We start from the raw sequence: 18,014 nt of genomic DNA on the forward strand, positions 1-18,014 counted from the left end.
GTTTGCATTTATTTGGCAGAGGAGTTCTTCATTATTCACATGCAGGCAAAGATTAGGATTAAAAATAATGCCACTTGGGGAAGAGTGACTCTATCTTCCTGGTTTTTAGGGAAGAACTTCCAGGGTAAAGCACATGGAATGTTGAAACTTACCCTGTAAATATTCCATGCCTTGGGCAGACTGGATGACTTCAGTGCACACAGATGAACTGCTGATTCCATTTAAGGTGTCGTTGGCTTTCTTTATGACCTGGTGGGAATGAATTCCATAAAGTGATGGGGTTTCTATCTTTGAATAATCATTACAAACAAGATTACCCCCAGCAGAAGCTGTCCTTCAGAAAAGGAGGCAAATTAAACAAGAAATGATTGCCACACTCCATCACGTTTTATACACTCCTGCTTAAGCAGATCAGGGGAAAGTGTGAACATTTAAAACCTTAATGTATTCCCCCAATAGTTTCATTACCAAAATAAGAGTTTTAAGAGCATGCATGCCTTGCTGTCTAATTTAATAAGAGCATTCACAGTTTGGGCTGTCTAATACTCAAATGCAAAGGAGAAATGTTCAGGAGCACTGATCTGGCTGTGAAATATCTCCCAGCAGCACAGGAATGGGCCCTGGGCACAGCAGAGCAACAGTTCTGTCCCTCAGGGAGCCCCGAGGAGCCAGGCACTGGTACCAGTGCCCTGAGCACACAACTGGGCACCCAAACAGGGGAGCACCCCCTGGCCAGAGAGCTGGAATATTCAGGGAAAAGCCAAACTAATCCCCAGCCACAGGGAGATCAGTGAGGGGGGTTCAGCTGAGGAGGTGGCAGCTTTTGGTTTAAAAACTGCAATTCCCAGGGCTGATTGCCACACTTTCCCAAACACTGAGTGAGGCAGGTCCTGCGGGAGGAGGGAGGGATCTGGAGGAGGAGGAGGAGCCACACTCACCTGCAGGGCACTCTCCAGGCACCTCTGCCACTCGTAGGCATACCTCTCACTCTCCTAGAGCAAAGAGAAGGACAGGCTCAGTCTTGTTCCTACACACATTTCTCTCCCTCTCTCCTACACAACAGACACACAGCAGACAGGTATTTCAAAAGACTGTTTGCAGATCAGCTGTGTGAACTTCCAACACACCTGTTCCTAACTTCTCCCCATTCTTTCCAGATTTTCTATGCACCTGAACTCTAAAATTTGATTTCTGGGAGTGGGAATGAGTTTCAAAAGGACAATGTATAGGGGTGGGTAAAAGGTTTCATTGCACACAGCTCCTCCTGACACATTTGTTCCAGTCTGCTGTTCTAGCAATGGGGATTAGCAGAATTTAATCTGAGTCCTTTTCCCATCTCTTCTCAGGATGAGCAAGAGAAATAACTACCACACAGCCAAAAAGCCATGCCATTCCCCAAAGCAAACACTCTCTGCCAGAGCTGGGATTAGATTTAAACTGTAACAAATTTCCAGCCATAAGCTTAGGCTGCAAGGTCAAGTGATTCTGTGTTTCAGACAACATTCTGTGCTTTCCCACCTCCCTTTCAAGACGTGAGAGAAGAACCCTCCAAGTTCCACTCACAACATCCGACTGCACCCGGACACGTCTCACCCATACTCAAACAGGTAAAACCCCAAAAAGTGGGACACAGAAGCCCCTCAGGGGTGTCCTAGACTGCTCCTCACCTCCACCTCCCCAGTGAGGTCCTTGTACTTGTCCCTGATCACGGGCAGCGCTGGCTTCTCGCTCAGCGTGTTGGAGCGGTCCCTGAACGGCTGCTCCAGGGCTGGCAGGGGTGAGCAGCGACTGATTTCTCTGTCCCCCAGGCTCAGGCTCCTCTTGTGAGACCCTAAAAAGTCAGGTTGTAAAAAGTTATTCCTGCACTCTAAAGACCCAGGCTGTTTAAAATGAATGGAGTGGCAGCAAGGGCTGTCCCGCTCCTCCAGAAGAACAAATATTTCTCTTTACTCAGTGACTGCTGCAGATCTCCCCAAGTCCCTCAATTCTTACAGGTTTTTGGCACAACAAATATTTCCCTTGTACAAAAAGACCTGCTCCAAATGCCACGGAAATCAATCAGAAGTTTCAGGTCGTTTCCAGCAGCCTTTGGAACAATCCCCATTAGCTAATTTATAATTCAATTAGGAAAATCAGCCTTTGATGAGCACATGCACCATGAGGTTCCTGCACCACGGGCAGGCTTACCTTGCACAGACAGGTCAAAGGTGGCCAGCTCACTCCTGATCATCTCCTCGCTGGATTTCACCTTGCCTTGGGAAGTTGCCACCAAGAAGTCGAACTTGCTGATTTTTGGTTTTTCACTTTGGAACTCCCCGAAGTCATCCGTGGCCTCCCTCCGCAGCTCGGAGGAGGCTCCAGCGAGGAAATCAGCGCCCAGGGCTGTGTCAGCTGCTGCTGCATCCTGAGCTTCCGAGGGGAGCCTGGCAAAGTCCCCAAAGTCCCCGAGGTCATCGTCACCGGGACCGCCGGACACGGGCCCCGAGTCCTTAAAGTTGGCAAAGGGCGCGAAGGAAACGTCCTGCAGAGCATCCTCGCTGGAGAAGGTGGTCACTTTGGAAACTGTCGTCATGGTGATGTTTTCTGAGCTGCCAAAGAAGGTCTCCTTCTTCTGGAGGACGGCGGTGGCGGCGGAGGAGCCGCTCCCCGGGGGCTGGGCGGAGCAGGGCAGCCTCCTGTCCCTGTCGCTGTCCTGCTGGTCCCTGTCGGAGCTCGCCAGGCTGCCGAGCGCAGAGCCACCACCGGCACAGCTTCCACCCTTAAAGTCATCCACATCTGAAACAAAGCCCCACAATTAGGAGCTGAAGTTCAAACCTTTCAACTCTCCACGACCTGCTGAGAGCCTGGAGGAGCTGCAAGGACAAACACAGAATTGCTGTCTCGCTGAGGCTTGCAGTGTGCACAAAAATAATCTGGAAAATACCTGAGCATTTCATACAAAAATTTCTCTGTTCAATGAATCTAAGCCTTGACCTTTGAATGCTGTCTTACATTTTAAGCTGGAAGTCACCATACCACTATGGTAGTGAAGAAACACTAAAAAAAAATTAGTTTCTGGCCAGTCCAGGCTGCACAGATCACCAGTTGAGTTTTCTGGCTGCAGAATCTACAATCAAAATATAAATGTTACAACTCAAACACCTTTAATGCGTTATTTCATCTTATCAAATCCAACCACACAGAAGACTGGGCTGACTTTTCCATTCCTCTGATAAAGTATTAATATACTTTAATTTTATATTCATGCTTTGATACAAATAACATGTAAAAATGTGCTGCAAGGATCTAAAAAAGCCTAGAAATCCTGTTTGAGCTTATCAGGGCTCCTGCAGTGCTGCACGGCCGACTCGTCAAACTTCCAGGTGCCAGCACTGACAGGGACATTGCAGAGATCATGTTTTAACTGAATAAATAGTTTGTAAAAGCTAAGTCTAGAGAAAATCCAATTATTTTGCAGAAAGCTCCAAACATTTGTACCCACCTGGTGATTACATGGCCCAATAGGTTCTTCTCCCTGCCAGGGGCAGCTGTGAGATCAGAGAGGCATCTTTCACCTCCAGACTGACTCTGATCCCCAAAGGCACAGGGAGCCAGGGCTGGGCAGTTTGCATTGGAGCACGAGCCCCCTCCCCAGCAAACCAACCCTCCTTCCCTACTTTTGGCATTGTTTTCCAGCAGGAACTGTCACTTTGGGTTGCTCAGGGTCTGGTGGCTGCAGGAACAGCAAACCCAGAGCACAGAGAGTTTTCCCTGAGCCTCCCTGGGGCTGAGATCCTGGTGCTGAACAGGCTGGCACACTGGGCTCTGATAGAGCTGGGGGGAACAAGCTGAATTCCCAGCTGTCCTCTTCCTTCACCGCAGCCTCACCAGCCCGAGGATGAAACCATTCTAACAAACCATTTCTGCCTTGGTTTGTTCATCTCCCTGGAGGGGGAGAGCAGGCCAGGCTCCAGGCTGCTTCCCAGGCATGACCCACATCCATGGCTAATGAAAAACCTGAGCAGCACACGGCACAGCTCAGTGACCACTGCCGTGGGTCAGCGAGGCACAGCGAGCCACCCATCAGCCCCTCCTGGAGCTGCCACCTTGTCCTGCCAGCACCCCAAAGCCAGAGCTGAGCCCTGCACACAGATCTCCCAGTGCCCCTGGAACTGTGGATGAGCAGAGGGTGAACAGAGAGATGGAAGCAGTGAGTGAAAGGAGCCCAGAGGGGTCGGTGATTTATCACCACACACCACACCTTGTGCTCTCAAGTTTTTGTTTGAAGAAGGGAAAGGAAAGCTTTGCATGAAAGATAGCCAGCTGTAATTAATGCTGGGATCCTGCAGATACCACCAGCTTCCCTTGACTTTGTGCTGGCTCCAAACCCCAGCACAGACCTGAGCCTTGCCATGGTTCTGGAGAGAGGGGGGAGAGCTGATCCCACCCCGAGCATCTGCACACTCCCAGCCTGCTGGGAATTGTTCCTTTGATAACTGCTCAGATTCTGAGCTGCAAACACATCCTGAAGGCCCAGGTCAGGGCACTGCTGACCCAAGCCTGGCTCAGGCTCAGGCAGGATCAGCAGCAGGCTCCAGGGGGAATCCTGACTGACCTGCAATCAATAGGGCAGGGGAGGCAGAACAATAGTTTAATTATTCACAAACCAAGAGTCAGGATTCTCTGTCTGTGAATTCAGGCAGACATGAAACCTCTGAAGAGGTGCAAGGGCTCAGGTGAAATGTAATGGTTCAATTCTGTACATTTGATTTTGGTTCCTTTTTTTGATAATTCCAGAAGGATCACTCCAGTGAATAAACCTTTTTCTAGGAATATTATATTATATTACTGGGAAAACACTGCATTCAGAGTCAGTGTTAACAGCTCAAGCAGTCCTAAAACAATTTAGTGAGAAGTATGAAAAATAAGAATGTGGAACCCAAAGTCCAAAGTGCCTGATCATCACCTGGGACCAGGTGCAGCTGCAGGAGCCAGCCAAGGGAAAGGGCTGGCTGCAAGGAATGCACAGCAGGATGAATACAGTTGAAAACACTGTTTCCCAGTCTTATCTCATCTAAAGGAAAGCTTCCCACCCCTGATCTGAGCCAACTATAATAATTTATTTCAACTACCAAGGATTAAGTTATGGCTGGAGGGAAATTACAAGCTGGAGCCTTCAATGTCAACAGTTTAATCATTTAAAGAAAACCCTTGACAGCATTAGTGACTATCTGAAGGAAACTGAGACAGACAACTCAGGGACATTGGAATAAATTTGGGGATTTCAGCCAGCACAGGAGACTTTCAGGTTTTTGTATTTCAGTGGGTAACAGAGTCTGATGAATAAACCCAGCTCTGGTGCCAGAGCAGCATCAGAGCAGTTACCCTGCAGCATCCCCTGCTCCAGGAGAGCATCAGTGCTGCTACCCTGGAACATCCCCTGCTCCAGGAGAGCATCAGTGCTGCTACCCTGGAACATCCCCTGCTCCAGGAGAGCATCAGTGCTGCTACCCTGGAACATCCCCAGTGCTGTCACCCTGAACATCCCCTGCAGCCTGAGCAGCAGCCCAGGACAGGCTCCACCTCTCCCTGCTCCCTCAGGAAGGGACAGGAGGCTGCAGAACACACAGTTTCATGCACTGCTGTCAGCAACCTGAAAAATCCCAAGCCTGTTTCTCAGCTGGAGAAGCCTGGAGCAGTTAACAAAAAGGGAATTATTCCCATTTGCTTTCTCTAAAGAACGGCCGTAGCTAAGGTGGAAACCATCAAGAAAGCTGACTGTAAGGTAAATGAAAATGAAGGAAACAGGAGAAAAGGCTCCAAAATGTGTGGAATTACAGGATTTGCTATTTTGAAATGGTCATGATAAACAAGGTTTCACAGCAGAATAAAACCCCAGAGCTGACACTGGGAGCTCAGTCCCACTGAGGCCCTTGGGAAGGCCATGGCAAACACATCCACACCCTCCCTGTCAGAGCCTTCCTGGGTAAACCAGGGAGGATAAGCTCTTCTGTGTGCAGAATTAACCCAAATGAGGCCAAGGGAGTCAATCTGGCTGTCCAGTCTGGACAAAAACATCACAAATACAGTCATGAAAGTTCCTCTGCCTCCTCCAGGAATGACTGGCTGAACACAAACACAAACTGCACCAGCCCTGCAGAATCAGGGCTCAGCTTTATAGTCAAAGCTTTGGTTTAAAAACTTTAGGGCTGGGCATGACCTGGGATCTCCAGAACCAAGGAGGGATGTTATGTTTTTCTCCCTTTTTCATTTTTTCCATTTTGAAGCCTCTCCAGCTTGGTGTAAAGAAGAAAACCCACATTCTGCTTCCTGAGCTGGTTTCTGCTCTTGTGGCAACTCCAAAACCCCAAAACAACATTTTAACTATTTCATATCTCAATTATTTTTAGCTTTTTTCCTTGTGTGCCAATTTGATGCTAATCCCAAGCTGTCAGTGGCTCAGGAGGTGGAGGAATGTGAAGCGACATAATTGCATGCCAAAAATTTGCAGCTGTCATTCATGTTTGAAAGTTTCAATCTTTAAAAGGTAGAACTTCCCAAATGGAAGATTTACTTTGGGGTTCTGTTTAACTCACATCGGATTAGGTAAATAAATATCAGAATATTATTGAGTGGGCTTCTACTCATAAAAGTCTAGACAGCAACACAGTTTCAGTGCCAACTCACAGAAACAACCCTGCCACCACACATTTCCTCCACTCCATCCCCCTCAAACACAGATCTTTGGAAAAATATTATTGAGGTTGATATGTAAAGATTCAGGAGGTCACAGGGAGCGAGCTCAAAGCGCTGGAAGAGGACGAGAAGGAAGCTCACCCACACTCTGCTCTGCAAGAGAAAGGCACCCACCAGCTTAAGGGGATACCAGAACCTTCAACTCTGCATTTTTGAGGAAGCAGAGATACATTGCTAGTTTGCAACAAATCACACACACCCCCACGTTTTCAAAATATGCCAAGATAATATTTATTAACACAGCAGGACTTACAGATCACAAAAGATAGTGATACAGAGGAGCTCGGGAGGGCGGTATCAGAGAAAAGCATGCAGGTCAATACTTGCAGAAGAGAGATATCAAAGCAGATCTGAAAAGGCACATTCACACAGGAAATGTTTAGTTGAAATCAGACATTAGAAAAAGCAGCAAAAAAACCTGAAGTTGATTAAAATATACAGAGAATCTCCAGTAATGCCAAAGAAAAAGGTACTTTACAGGTGTGTCAGTGCAGCAGATAACCCTTTGAGGGTGCCTGGGGCAGGGCTCCTCTGGCTGCAACCTTTGGCAGGAAGGACAGATCAGGCTCACCCAACAGGAGCAGGTGCCCATTCAAACGCTCTCAGCTCAGAATGAAAGGGAAATTTGGTGTAAAAGAAGCAGCCTGGTTCAAACTAACAGCATGCAGCCAGTGCTCAAAGGGTTATAGCAGTAAATGCAGGAGGAATGAGGCAACATTAGTATCATCTACCTTCCACACAGAGAGTTAGCAGCCGAGCTTAAAGAGACTGTATCCCCTCTGGAGAGAGAAAATCTGGAAACCTTTCATCCCTCAAGAGAGCACAGGGCCCTGGCAGGGGAAGCAAGCCAAGGATTTCTCCCTAATTCCCAGCATCAGCACCTACCTGCCCATACCTGGAAGCTACAAATGTCAAACCTCAGAGCCCAGGGACACCCAGCTCTGTGTGGGCACCATCTCTCTGCACCTCTGTCCTGCTGCTGCTCCCCTGCAGATGTGACACAGGGCTTGCACAGGGGCAGCTCCCCAGGACACTCTCCCATTTCCCAGCAGGGAGGTGACAAAGGGATGCTGGCCCTTTCTGACATTAGATTTACAGCTCGAAGGGAACGGTGAGGAAAAAAGGAAAAAAAAATCTGCTTTTTAACTTCATGTAAACTGAAAAAAAGAAAAAAAAAATTAAAGGACTTGACCATCAGCAGTTCACAGCTTGAAATGCATCAAACACACAGAAAGGAACACGTGAGCACAGGAGTGTTTGTAGCAGAGTGTCCAGAGCACATCCTGCTACCAAATCCAAACACTTAAATGGAGCTAAACTCTCCCTTTTGGAATAACATCTAACTTGGCACCATAGGAGAATACAGACTTGTTTAAGTTTAATAAAAATAGCTTCTAATTAATACTTCAGAGTTCAAAAGTTTAGCAACAAGCTCATGAAGGGCTAACCCCTTTAAACAAACCAAAAAAAAAAGAGGCTTTCCTGCCACAAACAGCAATTATTCACCACGGGTTGCTGTGGCAAAATCACACGTCCTGTAAAGAGCTACAGAAGTCAAACTACCACCAAAAGAGGCTAGAAAAATATTAGGAAAAAGTGCTTTCAAACCCAAAGTAAACATTCAAGAATACACTGTTGGTGCTACGTTTTGACAGCTCACTCAACTTGGAGTTTTCCCAAGCAGTAATATGAAAATTAAATGTCTTTGCTAATAAATTATTCCTGATATTTTGTACCCTGTTAGAGAGTATCTTCCACATCGAAGTTGCCGACTTAATTCTCTCCTCTACTTAAAAATATCATATAATGCAAAATTACAGTACTGTATATCTTTTCTCTACCCATATCTGCAAAAAATGGAAGAAATATTTCATGTGGAAATAACCAATTCTTGCAGTAAGAGCTTTTACATTTACAGTTTGTATGTTCCCCCTGTTCAGAAAAGCCTTTGACTGCATAAAACTTGTCCTAGAACACAGTAATGTTCCCGTGTTGTTGAAGGCCACAGAACATTTAACTACAGCTTATCTCCTATGTATATATGAAAAGAAAAAGCAGGACACTTGGGAAATTTGTTTTATGATATGTGATCAGGTCAGAGATGGTCAGTTCACTCCCTCAGGAATGTTGTCATAAAGGGAAATTAAAGAAGGTGGAAACCTGATAAAGTGAAAGTCTCATGGTTTAAATTCAGGTCCAAGAGCTCCCAATCATGAGACCAGCACTTGCAGTCCCTTGGCACAATGATTTCCACGAGGGATTTAACACTGGAAGGTGTGTGAAATACTCTAAACTGCAGTCCTGCAAAATCCTGCCTACCCAGACTGAGCCCCACTGTAAGGGGAATACACTGCTGTTGGTGATTAGTCAGCTTCTCATTAACAGCCCCAATTAGTGACCCTTGGGAAGCGCCCATGGGGAAGTCCCCAAGCCAAATGCTTTGTGGAAAACAAGAGATTAAAGTGAGACTCTGCCATCATCTTGCTGACATAAATGGAATGACACTGTTTGCACTGGAATATTTTCCACTCGAGTCCCTTAAGTGCCAATGGCGAACAGGTACCAGTATGATGATGTTAAATCTCAAAAATAAACTGGCCTGGAGTTCAAACTGTTCCAGCTAGTTATATTTAGAGTCTTCTAAGACAAAAACTAAAGAGTGCCCTGCTGAGGGGCCGTGGCTGGCGGGGACACACACTGAGGAGTCTTCCACTACTGAAAGACGAGTGCATAATACTGTAATTGAGCACAGAGAACACGGAATCTGCACCACCTACGTTACCAGAGCAATCTAACCAGTTCCTCACCTGCTGCTGGTGGATGCTGGCCACTAACTGTTGGCAAATCCAAAGAGCTATCAGACATGACATGCTTAAGATCTCCTCCCACATCAGCCAGTTTCATGTCAAACTGAACAGACAGCGCGTCTTCGGAGTCCTCCTTGCCCACGCTGCTGCCGCCGATGGAAGGCAGGTCCAGGGATTTCACTGAAGCAGAGTCTTCTTTGGCCTGCTTGAAAGCTGCCACTTTGTCCACCAGCGACTTCTCGGCACCGCTGGAAGAGAACTTGGAGTGGAAGTCAGCAAAGTCATCGTCGCTCTTGGCCGAGGAGAGCGCGCTGTCCTTGGCCTCCTCGAAAGCCGCCCCGGGGCCCTCCAGGGACAGCTGCTTGAAGATGTCATACTTGGTGGGCGTAGCAGTGGTGGCAGAGCTCTGCCCACCCTTCACTGTGCTGCCTGAGGAGCCAGCCTGAGCACCAGGGCTGGCCTCCAGCTTGAGTGCATTGTATTTGTCCTCGGGTTTTTGTTCGGGAAAGCCCCCGCTGTTGTTGAAAGCCATAAAATCTGCAAAGTCATCTTGTCCACTGGCTGATGCGCCGTTAGAAAATTCCCCAAAGAGGTTGAACTCTCCAAAGTCATCGGCTAAGCTTGAAGTTTTGCTGGGTGCTGGCTGGGCAGAGGCAGATGGAAGGGGTGGAGGGGGAAAGGAGCCCGGCTTTGAGGTGTTGAATGCAGGTGGGAAGGATGGCTGCTTGTTTTCTCCAGGAGAGGAAAAGAGCTCCAAGTCTGCCAGATTCAAAGGGGTCTTGGCTTGTGTTGGCTGTTTTGGCTGAGCAGGCAGAGGAGGGAAGGGTGCAGGGAAGGTTTTGTCCTTTGAGGGTGGCTCTAACGGGGAGATGCTGTCAGCGGTTTTGAAATCTGTGAAACCATCGTCAGCTCCTGTGGGCTTGAACTCTGCAAGGTTCTCTCCTGGGAATGAAAACAGGGAGAAAACAACAATTAAACCCTGCAAAACAAACACAGCACATTCACACCATGCAAGCAAGCAAATTACTCCATGCAGTGTCAGAAGGTTTTAGGCAAACTGTTTAAATGGAAGACTTTGGGGTGCACACAGAACTGCAAACTCAACCTCCATGAGCCACACAAGTGTCAAGGGCACTGATTCTGCTCTTCACTCCAGCAAACACCTAATTCTCTCAAATAGCCCCAAAGTCACATTAAACTCCCTTTACACTGAGTTAATATCAAAACACACCATGACAAATGGATTCAAAAGGAGATCAATACTGTCTTATTTGGCTTCCATGCAAGTTGTTCTCCCCACCTCATCCTCTTCGTGTTTGCCAAACAATGAATGTAATTTTGGATTTCACTTATACCAGTACAGTATTTGCTTTTTATGGAAGCAATTCTTCCCTTCCTCCCTCTGAAATACTGCAGCTTTTTCAGGGGGGATCACCAGATGGCTGAGACAAAACCAACATGAGGTAAGAATGTTTTCATTGAATTTACATTCAATATTTTGGTGTGCTCATTTTATAACTTTCTTCTTTTGAACATGAAAACATTGTTTAACCCATTCACCAGCATGTACATACTTGGACTACCTGTAATTTTAAAGTATTGATGCTTACTTTAAGACAAGTGTCCAATAATAAGATTTTTTTCTGTTTTAGAAACACACCACTAGCATTTCATTATTAAGCTACCTCAGTGTCACATTTTAAATCAGTTTAACCAAGATTTAAAAGAATACTCTTAGTAATGGCAGTAAAGGACCACAACTACACCTGACTTTTTATTCCATTCTCCCTCCCCTCCAAACCAATTCATTTTGCTCAGCAACAATATAAATATTCCTGAAATTGCTTGATCAAAACTGCAACAGCACAGCAAACTAAACTTACTGAAGAATTGCAAACTTTTCCATTAGAAATGTAAGCTGGTGAAAGGGTTAAGAGTGGTCAGACCTTGACAGCAGGCAAATACAGCAACTTTCTATATTTTAGAACATGTACAGAAAGAGATCAAATGTTATTTCATTTTAGTGCAAGCATTTAATCCTGAAGAGGTTCCAAGCGCGAGAAGTTCACAAAACACCACAGGGATTTCATAAATGAATAACTCCTTACTTAAAACAAATTCCAAACACATCATTACTTTAAAATAAAACTCAGGAGCACCCAGAAGAGATGCCAACCTTCCAGAAATACCATCAGCACATTGTTCCAATAGGATATTGCCCTGTTTTTACAAGATACTTCCTACCAAGTTTTTTAGAGAAGCAGCAGCACCATTATTTTAGAATTGCAGAGATGGAAATTCTGCAGCTCAAAGGGAAATGCTACAAATGATAATGAAAACCCAATAAAGCCCCAGTGCTTACCCAAGTATTTGCTTTCTGCTGGTTGCTCTAATTCCCGGAAAGCGCTGTACTTGTCCCTCCATCTAGAGAAGAGGAGAAAAGAAATACATTTACACAGAGAAATGATGAATTCACACAGCAAAATTAGGAATTCATACAGCAAACGCTACATTAATTGCTCTGATTTTTAAGGATGAATATCTTATCAATGCCAAAAAGAAGATATAGGAAATTGTACAATAAATTGCTCATAGTGGTTGTGTATTTGTCCTTTTACCTCCAAAAGCAGCTGCACTCTCAGAAGGCTTCTCAGCTGCCATTCCTTTAAACACAGCATATTTGTCAGCTGGTGAAAGTGGCTTAGTACCTGGGAGTGGCATTAGTAAAGAAGGAACACTAAAAACAAAAGAGATAAAAGCAAAGTTCCTTAATTGATCCATAAGAAATCTGCATTTCCAGTCTTATTTAAAGAAGCCTCTTATTATGCCTATACAATTTGGTTCCTAAACCTAAGCTTATGCCTTAATGAGTGTTTAATCCAGCCCCTGATGTAAGTGACCTCAGCTGGGTAAATTCCCACTTTATCTCACCTAATCATATTTCTTTGGTTCAAAGTAATTTGCACCATTCTTGATTTTAATTTCTAACAAAACCATGAACAGAACACCCCAGAACTTTATACCAAGGAATTTGTAGCTCAGGAGAGAACAAGCACACAGACACACCCCAGGAATCACTCCTGCTTCATTTATCCCTATGAAAATTCCCCCTGATAGAACTCAATACAGTAAAGAGTTCAAACTGCATGAGATTTTAACAGCTCCATACTTTCGGCTTATCTAATTCTGATTACATCTCATTACATATTGTAAAATTAGGATAATAAAGTGGGATTACTGTTCAAAGGAAGGAAAATAATAACGCTGAATCTCTGTCAGTGCCAATCAGTGAGTTCAGGCAGGTATCTAGTCAGCAAAATAAGGATTAGTGCACAGTTACACAAGCAAGTCTTTTTGCATAAACACACTCTATTCTATCCAGTAAAACTGCCACAACAACCTAACACCTTGTTAGCAAACGCTGGAAGATTTAGGAGAGAGCTTTGCCTGCCCTCCACACAAGCCCTGTTATCAGACCTTGGCAGCTCCACACAACACCATCCTTTACATATGAATGATGCATTCTACCTCCAGTTTGTGTCACTCACATTGAAAACCTGAATGAATTTCTATTGCATTCTTCAGCCTGGAGCAAGAATCTTTCCAGAGCCATTTAAATCTCCTTATCAGCAGCCTACAAGCAACACACAAACGAAGCACTTGCACACATGTGCTGATGCTGGTCTGTGGTGCTTGCAGGCAGACAGTGCAACGGCAAAAAACCAGAGTTAATGGTAATATAATTAAATTTCCCATCCCTGCAAAGCAGGCTATTAGATATGCAATCTTGGCAAATGGAATGGTTAATCAGCTGTACTCCACAGATGGCTTTTTTTTAAATAAAGCTCCATAAGCAATTAGATTATAGCTCATTGTAACATTTTGTTCAAAACTGAACGCTTTCACAACTGAATAAAGGGAACTGCTGCAGTGAAAAAGAAACACCATTTTCTGAAATATTTCTTTATGATCCTCTACTTTCTATTGTGCAATTAACAAACAGTTTTCGGTCAAAACTTTCAGCAACAGATTAGCTTCAGCTGCAAAATGACATCTAACACAAGATATACTTAAATCAGCATCTTCAGACCCATGTGACATTGACTGACACCCCTGGGAGCGTCCAAGGCCAGGCTGGACAGGGTTTGGAGCAATTTGATCTAATGGAAGGTGTCTCTGGCCCATGGTGGGGGGTGAAACTGATAAGCTTTAACGTCCCTTCCAAACCAAATATATAAAATATAAAATTTTATTTCTTATACAGAAGCCATTTGCCAGAGTGTAAGAGAACAAATGGGTTGAGCATCCCCCTTTGATGTCACTGCTGAGGAAGCACCTGGTAATCAGGGCTCACATGGAATTCAGAGCTCTGTTTGCCACTAAGAAAAGCCAGTTCCTACCCAGAAAATGTGTCTGTCTACAATTAGACACCTGGGAGGTGCATAAAGAGGAAAGAAGGCTGAAATTTTGTAGTCTTTGTAGACCTTGAAAGGTCGATTGCAAACTATCAAAGGGAGGAAACATGTTTATTTATTTTGTTATACAAAACCTGCCTGATCAGGAATTACATCTTGTCTCCCAAAGGAAAAGCCAGGATTGCTGGAGTCTGAATGATATTTCAATTGAGATTTATAGTCAGGTATCAAAAGTTCAGGCGCTGGCCAGAGAAATGACAGAAACACCAAGGACCTGGTACCTGCTCCGGTGCTGTGAGCTGGCTGCTTTGGCTGCCTCCCCCTGGAAATCAGTGAAGGAGTCATCCAGGGAGCCAGACTTGGAGGCATCCTGAAACTCCTGGAAGTCATCATCTTCTGGTTTTACTACCTGAGTTACAAACAACACATGAATTGCTCGGCTGCTGGCTCTTCAAACTGTCATACAGCAAGAAAGCAGCTTGGAGCAGCGTGATTAAGAGGGAAAAAAAGAAGGAAAAGAACCTTTCAACACCAGCATCATCATCATTTGAACTTCGTCAGCACCTCACCCTACTCAAACACACACAGGATTACAGGGAGCAAGAATGAACAACAGTTCATTATTTCACGATAAACGTCCTATTGATTGTAGCCATGTCATCTTTTAATACAGGACAAATATTAATAATTTAAATCAATGAATAATTTAAAATTAATAGCACCACAAAAAATATTTTCTGAAGGATGAAGCATGTCTGCAAACAGCAAATTTATCCCCCACATGATTTACCTTTGTAAACTGAAGGTTTTCAGTGTTCTCAGCTGCTCCTGAAACTCCTATTTTACCAGCTATTAGAGTCTGCTGTGCAGTTTAACCTAAAATTCCATTTTATGTGCGTTACAAAATCCTAACTACAACTAAAATCCTCTTTGGAATACAGAACACTTTTGTACCTCTTCTAATGCCACCAGAAAGAACTGTAAAAATAAAAGAACGCCCTTAGCGGCACTTCACATTTTCAGACATCACATGCTGGATTTCAGCTCTGGTTTTTTTTGCCATTTACTTAAAACCTGTTCTCACCATGTAAGTTTGGAAGCGCCAGGCTAATGTCCCTTGCAGGGAAGGGGTTTGCAGGCAGGGAGGAGCTCACCTGGCCGGGCGGGTAGGAGGGCAGGAAGGCTCCGGAGGGCTGTGCGGGAGCTCCTCCCGCCGGAGCCGGGGCTGGAGCCGGGCCCGGGCCCGGGGCAGGGCCGGGGATGCTCATGCCCATCACGGAGGGCCCGATGCCCAGCCCCACGGGGGCCGGCGGAGCCGCGGGCAGCAGCGGGGGCTGGCTCACCCCGGCGGGCAGCGGCACCGGGAAGCCGGACAGGGTGGGGACGGGCGCGGCTGGGAACTGGTTCAGCACGTCAGGGCTCACGGCTGGGATCCCTCTCTGCAGAGACAACGAGCACAGTTATTCCAGGTGCAGGGCTGAACAAAGGGCGCAGTGTGCTCTGCAGCTCCTTGCGCTGAAGCCAACAACGAGCAGGGTACTGGTAAACCTCCCACATCTAAACATGCCATCAAGGTCCACGTAAGCGAATTACATTCAACACAGAATTACTGAGGTAGGAAAAGGCCTCCAAGGGCACTGAGTTAATCCTCTGACCCACCCTGTCACCCAGCCCAGAGCACTGTCCTTCCTCGGACGCCTCCAGGGATGGGGGCTCCACCACCTCCCTGGGCAGCCCCTTCCAGTGCTTAATAACAATAACCCTTTCCATGAATAAATTCTTCCTCATGTTCCAGCTGAAACTCCCCCAGCACAGCTTGAGGCCATGGATTCTTGTCCTGTCACTCACTACATTTGATATTAAAAATATATATACATGAGTTTGGTAACTATATCTAAGAACTTCAACTGACACTAAAGGAAAGAGTAATTGAACTATAAGCAATGAAATTGCTAAGATTACAAGCCCACTGAAGTGACAAGGGCAGTTTCTGTGCTGCACTGGAACAGAAGCAGTGTTTGACAGGAGGCGTGCAGTGCCAGGCACTCAGCCTGGGGTTTCACAGGAGGTGTGCAGTGCAGGCACTGGGCTCAGGGGCTGCCAGGTGAGAGCATACCTGGGTCACTGCTATCATGGCCAGCACACAGTAGAGCTCCTCCTTGGTGAGCTTCCCGGGCGTGGTGCGGTTGGCCAAGGCCCAGATCTGCCCCAGGGTCTCCCTGGGCAGTCCCGAGGACATCAGGATGGGGTAGAGCTTGGCTGTGTCAATCCCAGCAGGAGTCAGAGTGGTTTCTAAGATCTTCTTATACAGCTCTGTTGTGAGGGAGGCAGTGTTAGACAGTGACAACTGCTCTTTTCAAACATTATTGCTTTTTTATGTCGTCTCAAACTCATGATATCAAATCAGGAGCACTCAGTGTAAGGTAAGGCAAGAGCATTCTGGCACTGTATTGTATCACCATGTTTCATCTAAATGTGTTATTGGATGGTCTTTACAAACAAGTTTAACTCAAGCAGAGAAATATTTTATATCAAATACACTTAGTGCTGCATTTCAAACCACATTTCTTTAACGAAACTGCAGGATAACCCATATAAAAAGATAGTTCTAAGAGCCTTATGTACTTAAACCTCAGTGTAATCAATATTTACTACAGCAATTCATTTCCTATTCACTGTGTTATTTACACATAGAAGACAAATAGCCTTCAGAAATGAGCCTACCTAATTACAAGACATGCCAAAAACCAGAATACCCATGAAAGCAGCATTATCAGCAATGCATCCTCTGCTGGGATAAGCTGCTGCCATAAATGTTTAATCTAGAATTTGTTAACATGCTCAAATAAAACCCGTTTCTTCAAATGCAGATAAGACACCATAAATATGTAACATATCAAAGATCCAGGATTCTTTTGATGAGGGGATAAGGCTTTGATCAAAAAGTGGCCATGCAAGCACAGGTACACCCACACCTTGCACTGCCCACCTGGTCAAATGCCCCCTGGTTGCTTTACCTGGGACCAAGCTGTCGTTGTAAATCCAGGGAGGCATAATTTGCTGGATGGGGTCCTGGGGAGGGAACACTCCAACTCCTAAAGGTATTCCATTCAGTAAGAAAAACACTTGTATTAGGACACAGAGCACAATGATCTTAAGAGGCTACACCACAGCTGGTCAGCATCATTCAGCATTTCAGGCAAAGATTTAAGATAGGAATCACTGTGCTCAGAGGAAAAACAGGTACTGCAGGAATATGAAATAGTAACTAGAATGATGTGGCAGTAATAGATTATAGTTATATATGTAATGAAATAAGGAGCTCCTCACGTGCCTCCCTCTTGAAGTGCAGATGTACAGAACCTAAAGTCTCACTGTCTTCAAGTTTCACAGCAGTTCTGTCAGAACAAATTCAGCTTCCCATCAGCTCCCTGCTATTAGGGCTATTTGTGGAATAAATAAATCCATACCTACCATAAACCCCTCAATGTTCCCCTAGAACATCCTCCCCTGGGAAATGCACAAACAGCCCAGGGACTGAACCTCAGCAAGACTGTACCCACATCCACAAACCTGTATCCACTGCTCCCAGTCTGCAGCTCCAGGGGACACCACAGCCACCTTCACTCCTACAGGCTTTTGTAACATCATCTGCCACACTTCACTCTCCAAAAATTGGTTATTTCCTTCTCCACTATGGGGACTCTTCCCCTCAGCAGATTTTATGCTCATCTTGGATGGAGTTCTGACCAAAATCAGCATCATTTCAGATTTCATTGTCTTTCCCAGTACCCTTGCATCTCCTCATCTTCCACATGGATTCCCTCTTGACTGCAGTCTAACTTCCAACTACCCCATAACTCCAAGCACATTCTAATATAAGCAATTCCTTCCATTTCAACAAGCAAGTAAAATAAATTTGCCACTTCCTCAGATCTCAATTATTCTTCCGTTTTAACCCCCCTTCCATACTCAGTCAACAGTTTTAACAAAACCCAAACTGGAACAAAGCCTTGTTTTAAGTTTTCCTCTAGACCACCTTTTGAATCTTGAGGTA

At 45.4% G+C, this 18,014-nt stretch overlaps 1 protein-coding gene across 2 annotated transcripts in view; it reads right to left on the reverse strand.

Moving 5' to 3' along the window:
- Positions 1-18,014, reverse strand: part of SYNRG (synergin gamma) — a 35,636-nt gene that overhangs the window by 7,738 nt on the left and 9,884 nt on the right. For both annotated transcript variants that reach the window (XM_030962573.1, XM_030962572.1), the window contains 11 exons: positions 16,975-17,052; positions 16,074-16,270; positions 15,112-15,396; positions 14,239-14,366; positions 12,157-12,279; positions 11,905-11,963; positions 9,543-10,484; positions 2,188-2,775; positions 1,668-1,831; positions 939-992; positions 153-249 (listed from right to left, as the gene is read on the reverse strand). In XM_030962573.1, coding sequence (XP_030818433.1) covers positions 153-249; positions 939-992; positions 1,668-1,831; positions 2,188-2,775; positions 9,543-10,484; positions 11,905-11,963; positions 12,157-12,279; positions 14,239-14,366; positions 15,112-15,396; positions 16,074-16,270; positions 16,975-17,052 — 2,715 coding nt within the window. The remainder of the gene's footprint in view (positions 1-152; positions 250-938; positions 993-1,667; positions 1,832-2,187; positions 2,776-9,542; positions 10,485-11,904; positions 11,964-12,156; positions 12,280-14,238; positions 14,367-15,111; positions 15,397-16,073; positions 16,271-16,974; positions 17,053-18,014) is intronic.

The sequence above is a fragment of the Camarhynchus parvulus genome, chromosome 19 (assembly GCF_901933205.1).
Source record: "Camarhynchus parvulus chromosome 19, STF_HiC, whole genome shotgun sequence".
NCBI lineage: Eukaryota > Metazoa > Chordata > Aves > Passeriformes > Thraupidae > Camarhynchus > Camarhynchus parvulus.